We start from the raw sequence: 24,131 nt of genomic DNA on the forward strand, positions 1-24,131 counted from the left end.
ATTTTAATTCCAGTTTGATCACTAATTAGTTCCATTTTTTGAACAAGGATTTTAACTCTTGTAAGTCTTAGTTTCCTTTTTCACAAAACTAAGGGTGTGGTCCTGACAGCTAAGATTCTCTTAGCCTTAAAAATAAAATGATTCTAAAATTGTGCAGTATATTGGCTATTTTGCTCATGGTAAAGTCACAGAATGTGTTTGTTCTTTATGAAGGTTTCCCTTGCTTGAATTTTATGAAAACATTTTGTATGCTATCTGACTAATTTGGAACATCTGATAACTTTGAAAGTATTATGAAAGCTCAATTGATGCTGCATGGGTAGATGCTAAACTTAGCATCTTTCTAAACTTAGAAAAGACTATATCAGATTCCCTTCATATTAAATCTTTCTTTGCCTGTAAGTTTCCTTCACTTGGAAGCTGCAGTAACTCAGGCACATAACCATTTGAGAAATTGTTATTCAGAAGCATTCCACTTCCTCTTGGGAGTTGGAAGAGTTAATGCAGTTAAAAAGTTTGACGCAGCTTAGACCTTCTTGGGTGCCTAGTTTTATGGTTTTAATAGTCACTTTAGCCCTCCAAATAAGTCACTTCAAACTATCATTTTAGGTAGAAAATATCAGTAATTGAAGTTCGGTTGAATTAATTATCATGTGTCATTTAATCATTTGAGTAGACTTCCCTACTAGACTATGAACTCCATGGAGATAGAAATGTGTCTGTTTTTGCTCATCCATGTGTCATACCCCTTGTAGTTACTACAGTGCTTACACATAGTGCCTGCTGAGTAGATGTTTGTTAAATGAATGAATGATTTGATTTTACTTCTATAGAGTTGTTAGGCACTAAATATTCATGATTCAAATATTCTTTTCCATTTGAAGATTTGTAGTCATAAACCACTTTATATTTGAAAGTGATTGTATAAAACTACAATCTTGTACAACAGCATTTAATTTTGAAGTATGTCTTACTCAAGACTTTTTATGTCCACTTTGGATTCTGCCTTGAACTCTTCAGATTATTGAGCCAGACAGATAAAACATGGAATAGTCAGACTAAAAGGTACAAGATTTATTAGGAGTAGAAGAGTGGCTGGAAATTCAGGAAGTGTTTGCCTATTGGTGCCTTTCTTTAGTCATTTCTTCAGAAGGGCCCCAGTCTGGTCTTTCTGATCACAACTTCTTTACCTACTCTCATCTTCCCCCTTCTTCACATACAGATTTCTCTTTTCTTCATCTCTCCAACAGCTGTCCTATTTTCCCTACTTCACTCAGTATATTAATTACTTCTTGGTCTTTTTTCTTTCTACCCAAATGTGGAGGGCAGGGACACCATTTCAGCATTGTTGCCTACAAGCTCTGTGGAATTGCTGGTGAATATGACCCACAGTTCATTCTTGCCAATGGAGCTGGAGCCCTTCTCAACGAAGGACCAGGACTCCACCATCTTTGCACCACTTAAATCCAATTTGCCAACTTCACCAATGTGTCCTGTAGTTCTTTACCTCATCACTAGGTGATTCCCTGTTCTGATATCTCATTGCTGTTGTTCCAGTACCACTTGCCTTGATGTTGCAGTAACTTTGGGGTGAGGGGATAAAATAAGAGGTGTTCATGAATGTGATCTGGGACTAAAAAAGAGTGTGTATGCATTTATTCAACAGTTATTGATTTGGCACCCATGGTGTGCCAGGCATATTACATAAGTGGAGCAACCATAAGGTAGGTGACTCTAGCTGGTGTTAGAGTGGATGGGGCTTGGAGCAGAGATCATCCTTCCCTCTCCCATCTCTTGTGGTTATGGCCAGGGTGCCCCATTACTGGCAGTTTCATGTGGGTCTTTATGTTGTCTTTCCAATGTGCCAGTTTAAGGATTTCTGACAACCACCTTTTTAATGCTTATTTTGTGACAGATGATCCAAGAGAGCCGGTTTCTCATAGAAATGGCAGACACAGTCCAGGAAAAGATCGTGCAGTGTCAGAAAGCAGGTAACCTTCCTCCCTTGCCCCCATTTCGTTTAGAAACCATAATGATGATTTTTGGCAGACTTTTCAAGTTTAACTATACTTTGAGTTACACTGAAGCCTTTGTTTAGTACAGAAGAGATCTACGTGATAGTAGGTAGGTGGTCTGTGTGTATATAGAGGGGGTATCTGAAGATGTCTAGAGAGGTGAGGGTTTCTGAATTTACTTTTGTGATTTGGGAACCGATCAAAGCCTTTTTATTACTGATATGGAAACTGTGGTTTCACATTGCCCCTTAAGAAACACTTTATTTTTACAGTTTGAACCATAATCTTGTTAACCTGCTAGGCTTTTGCCTCATTTACTTGTCCTCAGTTTAGATTTGTTCCTTCTTTAAGGGTGGGATGGGTCACATGTCTCTGATGGCACGTTGCTCTGTTTATTTACTTTCACTTCATCCACACCCCAGTACTTTTATCTCTCTTGGATCCATGTTCTCCCTGATCCACACACACACACATCAGTGTGCAATAAGGAAGATGACACTGACAGTTGCTTGGTATATATGTATCTGATACACTAAGCACATATGCTATGTTATTTAGTCCTCATAACAACTCTGCAGTGTAGTCATCATTATATCCAATCTAGAGATGAGGCATCTGAGATTCTGAGAGATTGAGCGAATTACCCCAAATCCCATATCAACATGTGGTAGAGGTGACCTTTGAACCCAGACCAAACTTTGAAAATGGTGCTCTTCGCTACTGATCTGGAGGCTTAAATGTTTCCGTTGACAGGAAGCATGAAAATAATAACAATACGAAATACTTATATTATGCTCCTATGTACCATGCACTACTTTGAGAGTTTTGTATGTGTTGATTCATTTAATCTTCACACAGTTCCATGAGGTCAATACTCTTGTTATCACCATTGCACCATTGAGGAGACTTAATGGCAGAGAGTTTCAGGGATTCGCTCATGCTCACGTAGCTAGTCAGTGGTAGAGCCAGAGTGTAGGTCTGGGCTCTGCAGCCATGCTCTTACTATGTACTGGGCTTGTGATGTTAGCATCAGAAAAGTTAATGTGGTTTTAGGCTGCATTAATACAAGCCTAGTCACTAGAACTAGGAAGGTGGTGGTGAAACCCTATGTCATGTGGGCAACTTCAATCCCATTTTGAGAACGATGTTCCTGGATGTCACCCTTAAAGAGAAATTATAATAAGCTGAAACATGTTAGAATGTTTAATCTGGAGAAGGGAAAACTCTAGTAGACTTTATCCAACATCTTTCTTCAAATATTTAAAGGGCTGTACTGTGGAACAGAGATTAGACCTTGTTGTTCTGAGGCTAGCTAGCACCAAGGAGTAGAAGTTTCAGGGAGAGAGACTGGTTTGATATCAGTCACAGCTTTCCAAAGATGGAATGAGCTTTCCAGAAGAAAGTGTGATTCCCATCTCTGAGGTGCTAAGACAAAGGCTTAGGAGAGAAAGATGATGGTGATGTTTTTTTATAGTATTCAAGCTTGGGGGAATGGTTTAGCTAAAAATAACTTTAAGGCCATTCCCAAATCTGACACATTTGGGTGTTTCCAGGAATGCTATTTTAAAAAAGCTTTTTATTTTTACTCAACATTTACTAATTACCATTGTTATCTATGTGGGCTCCAGGCCTACTGTCAAGCCATATGGATGGTTCATAAGGCAAAGTAAGATATGTGCATCCTTCACATATGGTAGCCACTCACACATTACACCATTTTATATAAAAACCAGGCAGAGAACAAACAAGATGGATGCCACCTGTTGGAAGAATTTGCTTCTTAACTTCTCATGTCTTTGTCTATGGCCCCTTGCTGTTTAAAATCTAATTTAATCTAATGCATTGATTATTTTTAGTTTCCCTTTAAGGATAGCCATTTGGTGGTGATGAAAAGAATGAGAAGGAGAATTCAATTTTGGGATTTAGAGATTATGAGACGGACAGAAATGGGAAATTATATTTTTACTGATAATATTTTCACAATAAAATGCCTGTTTTTCTGAAATTTATACGAAGAATTCTCTTATGTTCTCTTTTTAAAGGGATGGAGTTCCATGAGGAACTTCATAATCTGGGGGCAAAAGAAGGCTTGAAAGGAAGAAAACTCAACAAAGCAACTGAGAGCTTTGCTTGGAACATTACAGTACTGAAGGTAAATGAAGTACTCAGGTGCCCCTTTGTCTTTATTTTTCTCCTCATCTCTCCAATGTGTAGAGAAGCGTCAGTGGTTAAATACGGTGACTTGAATTTTTAATTAACACTTGACCTAATTAATTTGTGCTCTAAGTGACGGGAGATGCATACGGGGATTAACACACGGTTTGCCATAATAGGATAATGAGTTTTGTGGTGGAGGCAGAAGACAGCACGACCTAATTCTATTACCTGGTGTTTGTGTGTGTGTGGTTTACTCATACTTCTAGTCAAGTCAATATGGCTGTTCTGGTTTGTGGAAAGAATAACACAAAATGTTGCTGGAGAAGGATCCAACACAAGTGACTTGGAAAAGCTTTAAACTACAGAATATCTGGAGCCATTTAGGATTATTTGATTTTAGGAAGAGTCTCTATAAATACATTTATTTTTGCAAAAATTTTGGAAGTCAGTTTTTTGAGATTATGATTTGCTCCACTGAAAATTAATTTTAGAACTTCAAAGTAAAGATGCCACTTTTCATATTTTGTTACATGAATGGACAAATGATTTAGGCAGTTGGAATAGCTTATTCTTAGTAGTGTGATGGAGAAAAACAGCTACAAACAAAATTAATAATTGCTGACATTTAAAGAACACTGATGCGCCAGGCGCTGTTTTACAAGGTTTATATGAATTAACATTTTAATACTTTCATTAACTCAATACTGTTATTATTCTCATTTTAAAAGTGAGAAAACCAAGGCACTGAAAACTTATGTGTATTACCCAAGGTCACTCAGCTAGTAAATGGTGGAGCTGGAGTTTGAACCCAGGCAGTTGGCTCCAGAGCCTGCTCTACAGAGAGCGCACGTTTATGTGAAAGTGCTAGGTGAACTGTAATACATATCACAAATGTTTGTTAAAAATTCAGTCCACACATATTTGTTAAGCTCCTACTATGTACTGGGCTCTCTGCTATGCACTGGGAACCCATGAAGAACAAAAGCGATACAGACCCTGACCTCGTGAGTTAACAGCCTGGGGGCAGGAGGTGGGGTGGGGGAAAATAGGTGTCATTTGCTTAAGACGCAGGAACTCTAGTGTTACTATAAAGAGGAGCTTGTTTTATAACACCTGAGTACAGCATGGCAGTGTGAGCCCTGATACAGACGCTTTCTGTTCAGCGTGTTTTTATGTGGGCTCATGAATGTGCTGATCACTGAGAAAGGAGCTACAGACACAAATATCAAAAAAGTAATGCCTGGGCCTCCAGAACTAGTCTACTAGGGGAGACAGACGTGTGACTAATAGCACGTGTGTGATTATTCAACACTTCACATGTGACAAGTAGTTCATGTATGTTTCGTCCTTTCCTCTTCACGACAACTGTGTGACATTGCAGCAACTCACGCTGACCCTCTCCATCTCACAGATGAGGAAACTGAGGCTCAGGAAGGCTTTCGTTTCTTACCTTCAGCTAGTAGATGGCAGAACTGAGATGCTATATCATGCCCATCGTTCTAACCACCACCCTGTCCTCCTGCCTCCTGAAAGACTCAATCCATGTGACTGACTCCAGGCAGCCTAGTACAGGGGTGAGGGCACAGGCTCTGGGTGCAGACTGCCTGATAGCTGTGACGCTTTGGCCAAGTTATGTAGTCTCTCTGAGGGTGATAATAATACCTACACCCCAGGTTTTATAAGAATGAAATGAGATAATACATATAAAAATATCTAAGTCACAGTGCACAAAACTTGACATTATATCTATACCTATACTATTATTGTATATATATGCTATTACTTTTGCCAGGGTGAGGATGACCATTGGGATAAAAGTCTTTTGGTTTTTCTTAATTTAAATTTAAATTAAAAAATCAACTAATTAATTTTTTTAAATTGAGGTATAATTGTTAGTTTCTTTGTTAACTTCTGACTGAAGCCCATTCACTGTTTTCTGAGGTTTGTTTGTGTGTTTGGTTTAGTGACAGGAACTGATTGCTAGATGGGGCCTAGCAAATGCTGTACAAATCATTCTCAGACAGATCTTTTGAAACAGAATCAATCTTCTATTATTTTAGCTCATGTACCAGCTACTAGTGTTTCAGCTTGAGCACTAGGAACTTAAACAAGAATAGTGAACTTCTCCAAACTTCTATTTCCCTTCTCTCCCCCATTGCGTTTAGTGGACGTGTTAATTATGTGCTCTTTCCCCAAGTGCTAAACAAATGACCTCCTTGGAATTTGGATTTTTAGCTGAGGCACAAAGAGACCAGGCTTTTTTGGAGGTTGTGTACTCTAGTGGTGCCTCTCTGAGAAGAACCTCCTCTCTAAGGCTCTTCCTTTATTTCTTGTATCTTGGATCTGAAGTTCTTAGTTCCTTCTTTGTTCTCCAGTCTTACTATTGATTTTCAATCTCCTAAAGATGCCCTTTTTCTTAAGTTTACTAGAGGCGATTTCCATTGCTTACAACTGGATGAATTAATAACAACCACATTGGTAAGACGTAATCACTGAAATAGTAGGATATGTCAAGGCTCACCTAAAAATTCTGCATGGCTTACTGAAAAGGTTTCCTTACACACAATTTTTACAAGTACTCCTCGATATCTAGGGGAAGAGAATGATGATTGACCAATATTTGTTGAACATGTGCGTTCAAGTAGCTAAAGTATTTAATTCCAATGCAATTTCCAACAAGTAAGGGAGGATCTACAAAAAATGAGAAATGTGTCCTCAGGAAAATGGTGGGTGGGCAGCATGGAGCGGTAGAAAGGGACATTGACTTTAAAGGAAATTGAGCTGAGAATAAAAAATAAATTCTTTAGTTTGTGTTTTCTGCAATTCAAAATTACATTGATCTGATATTAATATATGACAGAGAAGCTGGAGAAAAATTTGCAGAGACAAAGATGAATAGCTCTGCAATATAACAAACATGAATTATACTTACAGCGTCCAAATTTTCAAAGCTAGAAATGAGGATTTATAATCCAGCATTAGCACTATTCATGGGTCCAGAGTAGGGAATTGCTTAGCAGATCTTTTGCATCTCCCCACACTTTTGTCACATGCCAATAGCCAACTATTACAGTCATTTTCCTCCTCTTCCGTTCTTTCTCTTTCACTTCTGAGCATAAAATTGAAGTCTTTAAATAGCTTCTGTGTTCATTTGGGATGATATGATGATGCAGGTCTCAATGACTCAGTCTGCAGTGTCTTTTCCAGATAATCATTGGACAAAGATAGCTCTATTTCATCCCACCCTCACGAATTAACTGTTCCTTCCATCTGTCTTTTCTCCATGCTGTCCTTCATAAAAGAGTTTTGTTTGGTTATTAGCATAATATTAAAATCTTACAATGAAAATTTTTCCTGTTCTTTACGTCTTCCAGAAAGAGATACTACAACTTCACCTGCACAGCCAGTTTATTGTAGTAAATTATTATCAACCTTGGAAGTATTTTGCTAACGAGAATTCTGAAGGTCTCTTGGAAAAGAGATATGAATTTATACTATATCACTGATAAAACGTAATGTATCATGAAGTGGAATTCATTTAAAATTTTGGACTCTATCCAGAATGATTTAATTCTTTAAGTACAAAAAGAATTTCATTAAAAGGTGGTCACACTTATAAAACCGAAACTAGTAAGAACCTGAGAGTAGCATTTTAGTGAGTTTCCCAATATATATATTTTTAACTTGGCCTGTCGGCTATTTTAAGGAACTAAATTCCATTATCTTAACATTTTCAAAAGTTTGATGAAAAAATCAATTCTCCAAGCTGGAGAAGTGTCAAATAGAGATATATAAAAAAATTGAAGAAATATAATTAATAAACATTTTATTATAATGGAAAAGCTATGAAGTAGGTGATCACTAGAGCTTACAAATAAATAAAAGGGTTAAGAAGTGGCTGACTTCTTATTTGTTCATGAATTTCATTGATTACTAGTTGAATGACATGTGTTAAATAAATTATGAATAGACGATTTCTTCATCAATGGACACTTCTATTAATTGATGTGTATCTATACTTTCCCTAGATAGATTTCCAGCTTATAATTTAATGCATTTCATTGTATGCCACAAAAAACCGGGTCTCTTTTATAGATTTATGTTCAGTAGATATGACTAATCTTTTTCCACCTAACTTTTTGGCTTTCCATCACTGCTTAAGCTTTGCTCCTTCTGTTTTTATCTTGACAACATTTTCATTTTCCTTGGGAAAAGCAGAGTCTAAAGCTCCTTGGGTACTTGTGTTTCTAATTCAGACAGATTCTCTTGCTCAGTCCCTAAATTTTAGGCCCTCACATCTCTGGGGAATCTTGCTACATAAGGAAAATTACATGGATGTCAGTAATATGCTTTCTGATAGAGCCTGCAAACACATCTGAAGTCTTTGCTCATTGTTGAGAGGCAGGAAAAGAAGGGAAACAAGATTATGGGCTAATGGGAAAAGAAGTATGAGAAGAGGCATCCATTTCTGAAAGACTGAGTGACAGAAAAAATGGGGTCACCCTCAGCAGAAGGACCGTAGATATTTTAAATCATTCTCTGAGATACTGTGTGTGTTGGGGGGATCCAACCAGGCTCTACTGGTGGCCATAGTGACTATGCCCCTGGGGGCTGCTGTGAGGTTATATAAAGAAGGAACATGTCCAGGGTCCTCCTTGTCATCCACTGAGAAATTCTCCAATGGTGTTCTGTCAGCTGCTGGCTGTTGTTATAGCAGAGGCTGGAGAAAGGCTAGGTTTCTACCTGAGCCAACTCTTTCAGAAAAGAACAGCTACTTATGAAGTCTAGAAACAGACCTTCACTGACAACAATGCATTAATAATAAACTATTCTTCGTGTTGATGTTACTATCAATTATTAAGAAACATAAAGTGGTCAAGAGTACAGACTCTGGAGCCAGATACTTTCTAGCTGTGTGGTCTTGGGAAAATTTCTTTTTGTCTCTACGCTTCTGAATCAATTAGAATATGCCAGATTGTGCTGTGGTAACAAAAATGAAAATCTCAGTGGCTTAAAACAATAGCTTATTTCTTGCTCACACTGTTTGCCTACCAGGGTCAGCAAGGGTCAGTTAGGAGCTCAGGCTAATGGGGACTCTACCTCAACTAATCCATCTATAATCCTAGAGGTAGGGAAGCACAAATTGGTTTTAAACTTTTCTGCCAAGTAGTGTCACATGTCTCTTCTATTTAAATTTGACTGGCCAAAGTAAGTCAAATGGTCATATCTGACTTCAGTGGAGTTGGGAAAGTATATACTTCCTCAAGGAAGGGAAGCAGATGTTGGTGAATATAATCTAGTAGTGACAGGTTCCTCAGCTATATCCACCTCTAGTCATAGGATTAAATGAATTAATGTCTGTAAAGTGCCATCTGAGTTATAAGAAATGCTATGTAAGAGTTTGTAGGCATTCAGTGCTTACAGTGAGCAGTTAAGTGATTTTCACACAACATATTAAGTAATCTTAAGGGTCACCCTGTAAAGTTACTATTATTATACTCATCTTACAGATAGGAGAACTGAGACTTGAGAGGTTAAGTAACCTTCCTGTTGGCATACGGGTACTGAGTGACGGAGCAAGGATCTAACTCCAAAGCCCATGCTGTTAGCCCATTATGCTAAGTTGCCAGAGTATATATAGCCCCATAATAATGATGGCTTGTATTAACTGAGTACTCTCTGTGTCTCAAATATTATACTAAGTGCTCTATTATCTTCATCCAAGAGGGTGAGTGTCCTGTTCAGCTAACATGAGTATTCCAGCCACCTTGACAGTGTATTCCTACAATGCAGAACAGTACTTTGAGAGAGTGTAGCTTGGGAACATCAGTTCTCCTTGTTCTGACACTACATTCATCAAGCAACTCTGTTCTCAACTTGGCTTCCCAAGCACACTTTTCCAGTGAAGATGGAATGAGTTGATCAAGTGACATAACTAGTCCCATCTGCCTGGCTGTCTCTTTGTAAATGAGTCAGTTAACTTCCTTTTTTTTAATCAGTCCATCTCCTATGAGCTTGGTTAGCGTGAATCAGCTCCCCAGGGCCTGATCACTGCCGAGTGATTGGATGCAACTGAGCCCCTGGACAGATACCACTGAGGTTAAGAAAACAAAACAAAATAACAACAAAAATACAAAAGCAGAAGGCCAGATCCTGGACCCACCTTGAGAACCCAGGGAAACATGGGGGATAAGTATCTCAGTGAATCATCGAGACAGCCCCCGGTTTCTCTTGAACAGCTCTACTCTTTATTGGCTTTTAGTCTAGCTGTTGCCAGCCTCCGCATCTTGATGAGACAGAGGAAACTTAAGAGCCGTGCTGCCAGCAAAAACTTTGCAAAGACCATACTTCTGTTCATATTCCTTCCTTCGCCCAGCCTCTACAGCCTCAGTTCTTCCTCTCAGGGCCTCCATCTTTCCTGTCAGAGCAGAAGCTGTCAGAGCAGAAGTCCTGGAATCTTCTTCCTTTGAATAACAAACCTGAGTTGATTTAGAAGTGAGGTGAAGTCCCTATAGGTAAATTCCTCAGGTTTCACTAAGAAAGGAGCCTCCTGAGTGGCAAAGCTGAGGAGCCTTTAAGTCACCGATCTTGAGAAGCAAGGTTCAAAGTGTTTAAACAAAGTTTTAAATTCCGTTAAGTCTAAGGAAAATACTTCCTAGTGATACATATAAAATAACAAATTCTTGGGCTGTGAATTCCCGTCTGTGTTACCTTAGAATTATGTAAGGGTTTAGACCTATAGAAAGTTGGACTATGAGTCTAGGAATCTGCAACTGATTAATACAATTTTTAAAAATTATCTTCTCTGGGGCTAGATTTTTCTCACCTAAAAATAAGACGAGACCGTATGACTGCTGGAATCCTTACCCATCTTTACATTTTATGATTGTTTGTTATTTTCAGTCTTTTTCTGTGGCTAAACTACATTACATTCTTAAAGACATTGATCCTTTTGTCACTAAACCTATCAATAACATAAATCTTTCTGCTTATATATCGTCTCTGTTATGTCTTGCTCCGACCACTTTTTTTAAAACCCATGACACTATAAAACTCTAATTATACTCAGTTTCTATCCTTACTTCCCACAGTCTCCCACTATTATCCCTCCTACTGTTACCGAACTCAGGATTAGCTGCTCGCTGCTCAAACGCCAGTAATTCGAGAGGCAAGTGTCAATAGAAAGGAAAGTTGCTTTAATCAGAAAAGCCAGCAGTCTGGGGAGAAGGTGGACTGGTGTCCTGAGACCAACTCTGAAGATTTTGCTCTGCCATGATGGTTTTTTAAGGGAAAATGGGGGGAAGTATCTCAGTGAATCATTGAGAGAGGAGGTTGGGTCATCGTTCTCCACTGTGTGCAGTCCAGCTGACTTTTCAAATGTTATCTTGCCAGCGTGATCTGCCTGCAAGATTGCTTAGGGGGCTTTGGGGTAGAGGGCTAAACATTCTTTAACTACTTAATTTTTCTTTCTTCTTTTTATCTATGAGAAATATCAACAAGTTAGGCAAGGCATGGTGTGCATTCGGGAAAGTATAAGTCAGGAGTTGTTTCAATTGCTTAGTGATCTCATTCCTATAATTAGGTTCTTTTACAGTTAGAAGGGAACAGAAATGGGCAAACAGGAAAGGGGCAAAAGAGATGCTTTTAATTCCCTGCTGTCAAACATCATCCCATTTTTATGGGATTGGGGTGAAGGTCCATCTTCTGTAACTTCTTTGTGCTGACATAGGGTGCTGTATTCTCAGAGTGAAAGATGTCAACATGGGTCTGTAGCATCTCTTTGCTGACAATTTTAGTTGCCTGCTTACATATATGGGCAGAGTAAGCTACAATTATTTTGATGCCCACAAAGATATAGATTATTATGAGCAATAATGTTAATCCCATTCTCTTGAGGCCAGTTCTTGGAATTGTGCTAGCCATAGATTCAGTACTGCTCAAGATAGAGCAGCTTATGTCATGCCTGCTAGTGGCTGTTACGGTATCTGTAAAATGACTCAGGAATTTGCATCAGACACTGAGTCTGTGACTCTATTGTCCTAATCATTAACTATTCAAACCTGCTTTTTTGTGACTCTGGGAGGCCTGGGAGACTTCAGCTTTTCTACCAACAAGAGGCAGAGGACATAGAGGGGCTTTTGTACTTGGTGGGGGTATGGGGAGACTGCAGGGTTCTGCTTGGTTCCACTACTGCTGTCTTCTCCCTTCCTGACTGATTTTTCCAAATAAGATGGTCTCTACCTACCATCTTGTTGGGAATTTTTTTCTGATTTTTTTTTTAATTGTGGTAAAATACATAAAACATAAAATTTACCATCTTAAGCATTTTTAAGTTCAGTGGTACTAAATATATTCATAATGTTGTGCAGCCATCATCCCATCCATCTCTAGAACTCTCCTCATCTTGTAAAACTGAAACTCTGTATTCATTAAACAATAACTCCCTGTTGCCCCCTCCTCCCCAGCCCCTGGAAACCACCATTCTACTATCTGTCTCTGCTTTTTGACTACTCAAAGTACATAATATAAATTGAGTAATGCCTTTTTAAGGCTGAATAATATTCCATTGTATATAAATACCATATTTTGCTTATCCACTCATCTGTTGATAGACACTTGGACACTTCCATGTTTTAGCTTTTGTGAATAATGCTGCTATGAACATGGGTGTACAAATATCTCTTTGAGACCCTGATTCCAATACTTATAGATATATACCCAGAAGTGAAATTGTTCGATCATGTGGTAATTCTATGTGGTTTTTTTTTTGAGGAACCACCATACTGTTTTCCACATCAGCTGTTCCATTTTACATTCCTACCAACAGTGCACAAGAATTCTTATTTCTCCAAATTCTCACCAACACTTATTTTCTGTTTTTTTGATAGTAGCCACCCTAATGGGTATAAGGTGGTATATCACTGTAGTTTTGATTTGCATTTTCCTAGTGATTAACGATGTTAAGCATCTTTTCATGTGCTTATTGGCCATTTGTATATCTTCTCTGGAGAAATGTCTATTCAAGTCCTTTGCCCGTTTTTGAATTGGGTTACCTGGGGTTTTTTTGTTATTGAGTTTTCTAAGTTCTCTATGTATTCTGAATATTAATCCTTTATCAGATATATGATTGGCAAATATTTTATCCCATTCTGTGGTTTGCCTTTTTACTCTAATGATACTGTCTTTTAATGCACAAAGTTTAAAATTTTTCATGAAGTCTTATTTGTCTATTTTTTCTTTTGTTGCCTGTGCCTTTGGTGTCATATCCAAGAAATCATTACCAAATCCAATGTCATGAAATTTTGGCCTATATTTTCCTCTAAGAGTTTTATAGTTTTAGTTCTTAATTTAAGTCTTTGATCCATTTTGAGTTAATTGTTGTATATATTGTAAGGTAAGGGCCCAAATTCATTCTTTTGCATGTAGATATCCAGTTTTCTCAGCACCATTTGTTGAAAAGAATATTCTTTCCCCATTGAATGGTCTAGGAACCCTTGTCAAAAATCATTTGATCATATTTATGTAATGGTTTATTTCTGGGTTGTCTATTCTATTCCATTGGTCTATGTGTCTGAGTTTATGCCAGTACCACACTGTTTTGATTACTGTAGCTTTGTAAGTTTTAAAATCATGAAATATGGGTCCTCCAGCTTTGTTATTCTTTTTCAGGATTGTTTTGGCTATTCAGGGTCTCTTGAGATTCCATGTGAATTTTAGGATAGGTTTTTCTATTTCTGCAAGAACGTCATGGGGATTTTGATAGGGATTGCATTGAATATATAGATTGCTTTTGGTAGTATTGACATCTTAACAATATTGTTTTCCTGTTGGGAATTTTTGCAAACAGAGTGATATTTTATTCTTTCTTTTGTTCTTCAAGGCCATCCTGCAGTGAAAATACTCAATAAGCAGTATAGAGGTTCTAATAATTAAAGTCAGTTTATAATTCACAGAAGTTCTTCTACTCTGGAATTATAGATTATAGTCTGTTAAACTCCATAGGTTAAGTGCTCTGTAATAAAAAGCAGATTGTACAGAGTGGACCATATAAGTAGTCACTACCTTAACACGTACTTGTCTGTCTGTTCACCTATCCAGCCAGCTAGCTATGTATCTATCTACTCAAAGACTTACCCGTCAACCTAAAGAGTTTTCTACATTGTTAGGTTAAGTGTGCCTAATAGCTAGTGGAAGGAATGTTGCGTATTGACCTAGTATATATCTTCTCTAGGTTACATTTATTTAAAAATTTGTCAGTTTATTTAAAAATGTATTTTAATTATTTGGCCTGTTAAATGTTTTTAAAATAATATTTTAATTTTGGTGAGCAGTTGTGGTACTTGTCATGCTGGAAATGTTTGGTAACTGCAACTGGGAAAGGCAAAACAGTGATGATGCCAAAATTGAGGATCTGATTCTAGTGGCAGCCGGTTTAGTCTCACTCAACTTAGCAAGCCTCGACTCACTTGTAATCTCAGCCAGCTGCCTTACAATGCATGTCATTTTATCATCAGGAAGAAGGTGGCAGGTGAGAGAGAATGAATGGATAAGTACTAGAAAAACAACTGTGGACTCATGTGTCAGTACCATTATCTTACACACAATACACACACACAAAAGAAAATATTATTAGACCTTAAGAAGAGTATGCCTTTAGAAGGCATAGCATCTATTCCAGGGGTTTTATAAGCTAAGTTTGAGGTATTTATACTCAGACTAGGGGTTTGAAAAGGTACTCCTAGACACATTTTTAGAACCTTGTTATTGTTTGGCTTATTAGTACAGAATAAAGATCTTTTACTCCATCGCAAGAAGTTGATTTAATTTATTTCCACTTTAACATTTGTAAATAAGAAGGTGCACAACATAAAAGAGGCCTCTAAGCCATAAATTAGCAAATAGTAATTTTGGGCTTTTTTTGGGTAAAACCACATTCATATATTCAGTAAATACCTATAAGCCCCTATTGGGTTCTGAGTTCTATGCCTAAGAATGTACTCATGAATGAAAAACATTCATGAATGAAAACATGGTCTCATGGGGCCATGAGACCCATAGTTGGGGCTGTCATTAATAATCACACACTGCATATTATATTCGTCACTGTGATGAGTGCTGTGAAGGAGAAGTATGAGAATGTGTAATGGGATTTGACCTAATGGGAGGTCAGGGAAGTCTTCCATGAGGAAGTACCAGTTGAACAGGGAGTAAATATCTTTAGCCTTCCATGGATTCCAAAACCCTGCCTTATATCTTGATACTTGAGTGTGGTTGCCAAAACAATCTGAAAATAATGGTGAAAAGAAAACAAATCAAAATAAAAATGTGGTAGACATCCTCAACTTGGTCTGTGGAGTTCTAAACTGCCTGCCTCGCTCATTACCACTCATTAGCATCATAGCTAATTTGTTAGTATATCAAATCTGGTCATGAGTCATATAGTTACTTACATGTGAATTTAATCATCTATCTCCTAAAAAGTGATCTGCAGCAACATTCTCTGTCCATGTGTATCCATAAAATTCATTTGACAGCTTGTAGTTGTAGAGGAGGATGTTCAAAGGTTGGTTTTTGAGAGATTTCTGTGATTTAAAGCTGAAAAGATGCAGAGAGAGCATTATAGAATACACAGTATGAACTGTATTAGTGTTAAAAAAGTAAAGTCTTTTTTTAAAGAGTATAATTAATGCATGTATAATAATAAAAAATCACAAATCTAAAATGTTATTCCAAACAGCCCTTGTCCAACAATATAGGAGGGTTCAGATGGAAAGTTAATGCTTCTTAGCAATAAGCAGGCTGGTTACATGGTGTCTAGATTTCTGCCTGGGGTGGCTGCATCCCAGCTGTGTTGCCTAGGAGTTTAGTATAGATAAAAGCCAGGCTGTTGATATGATTATGGAAGCACAGACCACTTTCCTTTATCTCCAGTAGAACTAAATTTAGTGTCTCTTGGGGGGGGTCCATTTTTTTTCGGATGAAAGCTGCACTTCATAATGATTTTGAATAATTCAAAAATGGCAGAATCCAAATGAATAGATGCATTATAGACTTTGCTCCAACTTGTGAGGTTATGGAAGGTCTTGCTTTTCTTGCAGGAAATTTTTTTTTTTTTTTTTGCGGTACGCAGGCCTCTCACTGCTGTGGCCTCTCCCGTCGCGGAGCACAGGCTCTGGACACGCAGGCTCAGCGGCCATGGCTCATTGGCCCAGCCGCTCCGCGGCATGTGGGATCTTCCCGGACCGGGGCACGAACCTGTGTCCCCTGCATCGGCAGGCGGACTCTCAACCACTGCGCCACCAGGGAAGCCCAGGAAAACTTTTTTTAGAGAAAATATGTTTCTTACACACAGAGTCTTAGTCTAAGGTGAGTTTGATGTCCTTACTCTGTTAACTATTTTCTTCAATTATATGTGGAAAGAAAACATTGGTAGCAAAAGTGCTTCATTCTAACTTCTTATATAGCCCTTTTAGGTTTTTCAGACACAAGCTCCTCTTCTTTCCTTGTTACTCTAGGGAGAAGAAGATGGGATACATCTATCTAATTTCCTCATTCTTAACCCAAATCAGAGCAGCGTGAGCTCACTACTCTGAATGTATATGTAAGTGTGGTGTGTGCCTTGTCAGGTAAAGACAAACCCAGATTTAGGTAAAGAGAGATATTATTTAAAAGGATTATTGCAGTATGGGGAAGGGGACCATTGCAGTAAATAGGGAGAATGATCCTTCCATAAAATCTGTACGCTTCTTAAAGGTCAGACAAAAACAATTTTTCTTTTGCTGGAAGGGGCAAACAAGGCTAGAAGAACCAGGTCTGGGGAAGGGGTGGCTCAGTGGTATGATCCTGAGAGGCCGTTAAGAAGGGGCTGAATGCTGACTCAGGCTGGGGAGAGGGTCGAAGATCGGGGCCTGAAGGGAGGAGAGAAGCTTAACTTAAGTTTGGCTCAGTCAGGGAATTGTATTTTGTCCAAATTGGTTAATGTATTTTGTCCAAATTGGTTAATGGGTACAAACAGTTCAGCTAATCATTTCCGAAACAGAACTTGGAGGATCTGTGTCTGGCATAGGTAAACAAGGAGGGCATCCATGAGTCTTATCTAAGTCACATGGGGAAGGGTGGCTCTGGGCAGTAAGCCATTTCCTGGAACGCAAAATGCTGGGGTTTCTTAACCATCCCTGTTTTCCAAGAACATAGGGCTCGGACAAAGTTTAACATTGTCAACGTACACATATACATATAGAAATATGTGTATAAGAAATGTTATAGTGTGTGTGTGTGTGTGTGTGTATACACACACACACACATATATATATACATATCTGTAAATATTAATGTGTAAAGAACATTTTAGGGTAAGAATAATGAAATTAGATATTACTCTTTTAAAGCCATATTGAAAAGATCATACTTTCCCTCAATCCAGAAGTGATTATCTTCCAGTTTAGTTAGACTTCTCTTATTTTAAGTAGATCTAGTGTGCTCAAATATACAGCATGTATGAGATTACATATTCATAGTAACAGACTGGCATTGGGGGTGGAGGGATTTTTTTCTCCTTTATTTCCCACTTCTTGTAAAACAATTTTCTATTTTTAAATCACTCCGCATATATTAGTGATACTTTAAGCATCTGTAATAAGTGGAGGTACCTTTTCACTAACACAGAATAATTAGGAACTGAATTTCCCATTTAAGGAAAAATCCATGGCTTTATGAGAAGATTAGTTACAGATTTTTTGAAAAAGAAATATCTTTGGATTTTTAAAACTAAGTTTAGTTTATTTAGGTTCATAAAAAAATCTACATGTAACTGTTCAGAAAAGTATTTGAATAAGAAAGAAACACTTATCATCATCATCATTATCGTTACAATCATCATATTAATGTTTTGAAAGAAGATAATTTTGGAAAGGAAAAGACTCCCTGTCACAGAACTATGACTTAAAATTGAGTCTTAAACTTTTTCATTATCATATGATTTTATGGAAAGGTTATCAAATTATTAGGTAGAAACTGCTTGCTTTCAGAGACAAAAAAGTATAGGTTTCTTTCTAGCTAAAGAGAATCGTTCACTCTACAACAAAATACACTAACCCCTTCTGATTTGGTTTGTAAATCTGCCACGACAAAGCTATGTCTTCTAAAATTAGCCAAACTCTTTGAGTGTTTATTTAAGATACTATTCTCAATGGAGTTTTGAGTCAATGGACTCAGGGATGGAAAGCTCTTAAATTACTTCACAATGTATTCCAGGATAAAAAGATTGCAATCCAAATCTCTCAGAGGTACCCTTTAATCAACTAGAATACCCTAGATCTCCCAGTTGTCTGCTACTCAGCAGCTGACATTATGGAAAAACTAGAATTAAATGGGTTTATAAATCCTGTTGCCTGAGAAATATTAATCTTGTGGGCCAAAAAAGAAGTTCCTGATCAATTCCTAACAAATCTAGTTTCAGAAAGTTGAGCTTTTTTCCTCACACATGCATTAAGAGATGTATTTCTCACATACATTTGAAATACACAAGATGCCTTAAAATTATGGCCTGGGTTTCAGCAGCCATTTCTGATTGCTTTGGGTCAGAAATATGGGTTTGTCTCACTGTAATTTTCTACTTCTCCAGATTTAATTGAGCTTCACTTTTTTTTAAAAGCAAAAATATATAGAGAGGGAAGGTTGAAAGTTTTAGAATTACTCGTGCTCTCTGGTGGGTACATTACTGAATCAGTAGTTTATTCCTTCAGACTGCTTTGATGAGTACATTTTGAACATCATGGAAAAGTCATATTGATGTTTGAGAGCTATAGACAGTTTATTTGCTGGTGAAATCATGGCTAGTTGCACATGACTTCCTCATTCCTTTATCTTCCAGATGGTTCTTTACACTTATTAAAAATGTTGGAGGAAACAGACTCTTTTGTTTATTGTGGACTTGATATCAACCAAGAAACTGATACCCCAGCCTGCTAAAAAATGAAGCTGGCATGTACATTCTTGTGTATGAAAAGTGTGTTTTAATTGTAGCTATGGCTTAATATTAAGTCTGAATAAATGAGACTAAAGATTCTTAACAATGTATATTGTGTATCCTCTGAGTCAGCCTATAGAGTCTTTTTATGCAATCTGAAACCAGAGAGGGAAAAACCAGCAACTTCCTTCCTCTTCTTTTTTATCTATAACACATTTTTGTCCGGGAGAGGAAGAATTCCATTGAAAGGAACAATTATGTGTATATATAGTGTGTGCTGCTGTGTGCGTGTGTGTGTGTGTGTGTGTGTGTGTGTGTGTGTGTGTGTGTATGTGTGTGTTATAACATAGCCCCCTGACAGACACTTATATTAAACAATCCATTTACTAACCTCACTCATTGTAAGCTCTGTAATAATACATGTAGATATAATAATAATATTGGAGAAATGACATCTCTTCTGAGTTTTTGGTTATCTAAAAGTATCCTCAGTTGTTCTTGTGAAAAACATAAAAGTGTATAACAATATCATAATTACAAACATTGCCAGGGTGGAAATTCCATTTCTGAATTTTGGAAAGTACTGTCTTAGCCTACTAAATTACAGTTATGTCACTCAGACTGAATCATTTCTGTCATCCTTCACTTACCAACCACCAACGTACAGATTATTGGGTTCGTCTCAGAAACATCTTATTCTTGAACTTCCTCTCTGGTCAGAGGGAAAGGGAGCAAATAGTAAAGTGATTACCACTGTTTTTACTCTTTAAATAACTGCTCCTGGGAAGGTCATTTCCTTTGGCTCCTTTGTCAAGGATACCCAGGAAGAGTTTTCACAGGAGACTCTGAACTACAGCTGGCCTCGATAATTAATCACATGAGACTTTATGAATTTCAGTGAAGTTAAATATCAGTACAACTAAAATTATCTTCCTGGAGCTCTTGACTGCACATTTCTACACCAGCATAGTCTCCCTTTTGCAACCCAAGGTTTAACAATCTGATCCTTGAATGGGGCAGAGCTGCTATGCAGTAATATTACCGTACGAGTTGTGTACTACACAGCTCTAGGGGGCGCCATTCCCTTTGAGCCTATGTGAATGATGCCTTCTGGATTTGTCTCATAGCTGCCATGAAATGGTCAATGTAATCATTTTTCTGTCTCTAGACTTCTGTTTCCCATGAAGTTTTGGGGGAGTGTCCTTAAGTATTTATTACTTATATTAATTTTATTTATTGCCTACTACAGTGATTTTTCCTACTAAGATTTACATTTAGGAGAAGTCTTTAGTAATTTCCAAGGATCCATGCGCAGTGTGTGTCTTCTTGTGAACCTGCCACTTAATTTGTCTGTTGAAGCACGGTAGAGAAGCGCAACAATCCAGAGTATTAGATACATCAGGTGAGGAAATTTCATTTGTAGCTTAGCTAGGTCTTAACTGTAATTGGTTTTGACAACTAAACTTGGTTGATTCCATTTGTAACTCCAGATGACAGAAACAAGAGGCATTGGAAAAATAATATCCAATTCTCTTTTCAAGTCTAATACAAGCTTGTGAGAGAAAATTTAATTAATATTTTTTTAATCTTCAGGAAAGAATGCTCTAAATTCATTCAAGAGGATTAAAAAACACAAACAAGCTTTTTTTTTTTTTTTTTTTTTTTTGCGGTACGCGGGTCTCTCACTGTTGTGGCCTTTCCCGTTGCGTAGCACAGGCTCCGGATGCGCAGGCTCAGCGGCCATGGCTCACGGGGCCCAGCCGCTCCGCGGCATGTGGGATCCTCCCGGACCGGGGCACGAATCCGTGTCCCCTGCATCAGCAGGTGGACTCTCAACCACTGCGCCACCAGGGAAGCCCCCAAACAAGCTTTTTTAACAGCCCAAGTAGACTTGAGTGAGAGAAGTGTTTTTTGATGTTTGCCTGTCAGCCATAGGAATGACTTCTAAGTTCTTGGCCTGGTTAGAAGGTCCAGTGTGATGGGGCCTCTGTACAGCTCTGCACCTCCACGTTTCATGCTCCCACTCTCCCACAGTTCTGTGGCTCCTGGACCTACTGGGCAGTTTCAGGACTCTGTGCCTTCGCACATGCTGTTCCTGCCAGTTGTAACGTTCTTTCTGTCCTCGGTCACCTGCCCAGCTCCGCCTCATCACTCAGTCCAGCACAGGGTCATCTATGACTTTTCTACGGAAGCTTTCCCTGCTTTTTGCTCTCCATGCCCCCATTCTTCAACTTCCAACAAAACCACATCATCTTCCTTTTAGAAGTGCTGTATCTGTAGCTGATACACAATCTCACTCTTGTATGGTAAGGATTTGTTCCCGTGTCTTTTCTCGTAAGAGGTTGCGCTCCTTAAGGGCTGGGCCTGTGCCTCGCTGTGGTGCTGAGCTTGAGCTGAGAACACAGAGGATTACAGAAGCTAAGCAGCTTGTTCAAGAGAACATAAATGACTAGGAAGCAGCAGAGCTCGATGAGGACCTCCATCTGTGTGACTCCAAAGCTTGTTCTTCACGTCCCCAGTCATGGTGTCCAAGGTCACCACCTGATACCTGTGTGCCAGTTGGGGAGCTGGGTGTTTCTGCAGTTCTTGGCAGCTCCATTTCCTCATGGGGTTGGCATATTGTCCTCTTGCTTCCTCTTCCTACTGCTGGGGAGTGTCGTTTTCCCTGGCCTATTCCTCTCCATCTTTTCTGACCAGGGCATTCTGTCTTCACAGAACCAGGGAGGCACCCATGGGCACTCGATTGGTAATTTGGCTTTAGCTTTTTCTCTCAGGAGGCCCACTGCCCACTTTTACTTTTCTCATCCCCCAGGTACTCATGTACTCTCTGTCCGGCAACTAGCGACTATTCTCAGGTTGTTTATAGAGTCCCACAGTTTTCCAGATCACTGCTTCAGCTACTTCCAGCCGTTTTCCTCAGTTCATGCCACCTAAATGAAGTGTGCACACACGTACACAGCTATTCCGAGTACACATTACAGAATCTTTTTGGTGGGCCTATTCTACGTTTTACAACTAGTTCCCCCATTCAGTTTTTTATTATTGCAATAGAAGCAGCGGGTGGTATGTTGTCAAGATGTATTTGCTGAACTGAATTATTTGATTCTAAACCTGAAAAGATATTACAAATTGCCTTACTACAATAAGACTTTAGACGATTGCCTTTATTTGGTTATAAGAGGATGAAAAAATATACTTTAATTATCTTTGGTTTTTTTGTCTTTTTCCAGCATGGTTCACATATCATTAACAATCCAAGTGACTGGACTTTAGAATTTTTTATATGATCTTTTTTTAAAATCTGGGTAACTTTTATCTTTGAGTTCCTTCCTCCCTTTGTGAATCATCACCATCTTCATCACTGTCACTCTTTAAATATTTATCAAGAACTCATCAAACACCTAGGGCTATAAATATGTGAAAATGCCTTGAGACTTTATCTCCTTCCTGGATTTCACTTATGCCCCAAACAGGCAGACCTTCTCCCACTGGTCTTTGTTACGCTTGTGGAAAAATCCTCTCATCTTGAGATCATCATTATTTTTATAATAACTTAGAGATTTATTGAAAAACAGCTTGTGTACACCAGAAAGAAATGGGACATTTTAGGGAATATTCACCTTAAAACTGGAATCAACCATATGACTGGTTGAAATTGATGAATATGATTCTCTTAGAAATATTTTTCTTAATACAGAAAGCACTTTAGCAACAACAACAAACAATAAGAGCTAACAGTTATAAAATGCTTATCCTCTGCTAGACAGTGTTCCAAATGCTTCATACTTATTAAACCATTCAATTCTAATAACAACCAGATGGTGTAGTACTACTAATATTTATGATTTACAAATGAGAAAACTAAGGGACAGAGAGGTTAGGTGATAGCTAACCTTTAACAAGGTCAACTAGCTAATGAGTGGCAGAGCCAGAATTGAAACCCAGGCTGTCTGGACCCAGAGTCCTTGTCTATCTTATGACAAGACTGCCCCACTGGTTATGTGTCTATTTCATATATAACATATGAAAAAGCATATTGACAGCAGTAAAGCCATACTTTATAATAATAATTAAATCTTAAACTTAAAATCTATAAATGCAGGGGGGTCTTCAGATGGGCAGAGAAGGGCTCTTGATTCATAGTACAATAGGAAAACTATCCCCAAATTTTAAACATGGGTTTCCAGTGTGTTTGCATATAGATAACACGTTAACTTGAGTCACAGATTGGAGCATTGGGAGAGAGGTCACTGTTATGGGCTGGATTGTGTCCCCCTAAAATTCATATGTTGAAGTCTTAATGCCCATTACCTCACAATGTGACCTTATTTGGAGGTAGTGTCTTTAACGAGGTAGCTAAGTTAGAATGAGGTCATGGGGAGTGCCCTAATCTGATGGGTGGTCCTTATAGGAAGGGGAGATTAAACATAGACTCCCAGAAGAAAGGCCAGGTGAGGACACAGGGAGAAGGAGGTCATCTATAAGCCAAGGAGAGAGGCCTCAGAAGAAATAACCCTGCCTACACATTGATATCAGAGCTCTAGCCTCCAGAACTGTGAGAAAATACATTTCTGTTGTTTAATCCACCCACTCAGTCTGTGCTTCTTTGCTTTGGTAGCCCTAGGAAACTAATACAGTATCTGTCTTCATCAGTTAGGGCTGCTATTACAAGAATACTATAGACTGGGTGGCTTAAACAACAAACATTTATTTCTCACAGTTCTGGAGGCTGGGAAGTCTGAGATCAGAGAGTTAGCAGGTCTATTGCTGGTGAGAACCCTCTTCCTGGTTTCCTCACGTGGTGAAGAGAGAGTGAGCTTAAATCTCTTTACCCTTTTATAGGAGCACCACTCCCATCATGGGGGCTAATTACCTCATCCAAACCTAATTACCTCCCCAAAGTTTCACTTCCAAATACCATCATGTTGGCGATTAAGCCTTCAACAGATGAAAATCCATAGCAGTGACTTAGGAAGAGAAAAACTGTAAGC

At 38.4% G+C, this 24,131-nt stretch overlaps 1 protein-coding gene across 2 annotated transcripts in view; it reads left to right on the forward strand.

Moving 5' to 3' along the window:
- The window catches only part of PLCL1 (phospholipase C like 1 (inactive)), an 852,283-nt gene that overhangs the window by 308,408 nt on the left and 519,744 nt on the right, over nt 1-24,131 (forward strand). For both annotated transcript variants that reach the window (XR_013828603.1, XM_079923484.1), the window contains exons 4-5: nt 1,916-1,991; nt 4,058-4,167. Coding sequence is in view for 1 of the 2 variants with exons in the window: in XM_079923484.1 (XP_079779610.1) it covers nt 1,916-1,991; nt 4,058-4,167 (186 nt within the window). In the remaining variant the exon portion in view is untranslated. The remainder of the gene's footprint in view (nt 1-1,915; nt 1,992-4,057; nt 4,168-24,131) is intronic.

This window comes from Stenella coeruleoalba, assembly GCF_951394435.1.
Source record: "Stenella coeruleoalba genome assembly, chromosome: 6".
In the NCBI taxonomy this organism is placed as follows: domain Eukaryota; kingdom Metazoa; phylum Chordata; class Mammalia; order Artiodactyla; family Delphinidae; genus Stenella; species Stenella coeruleoalba.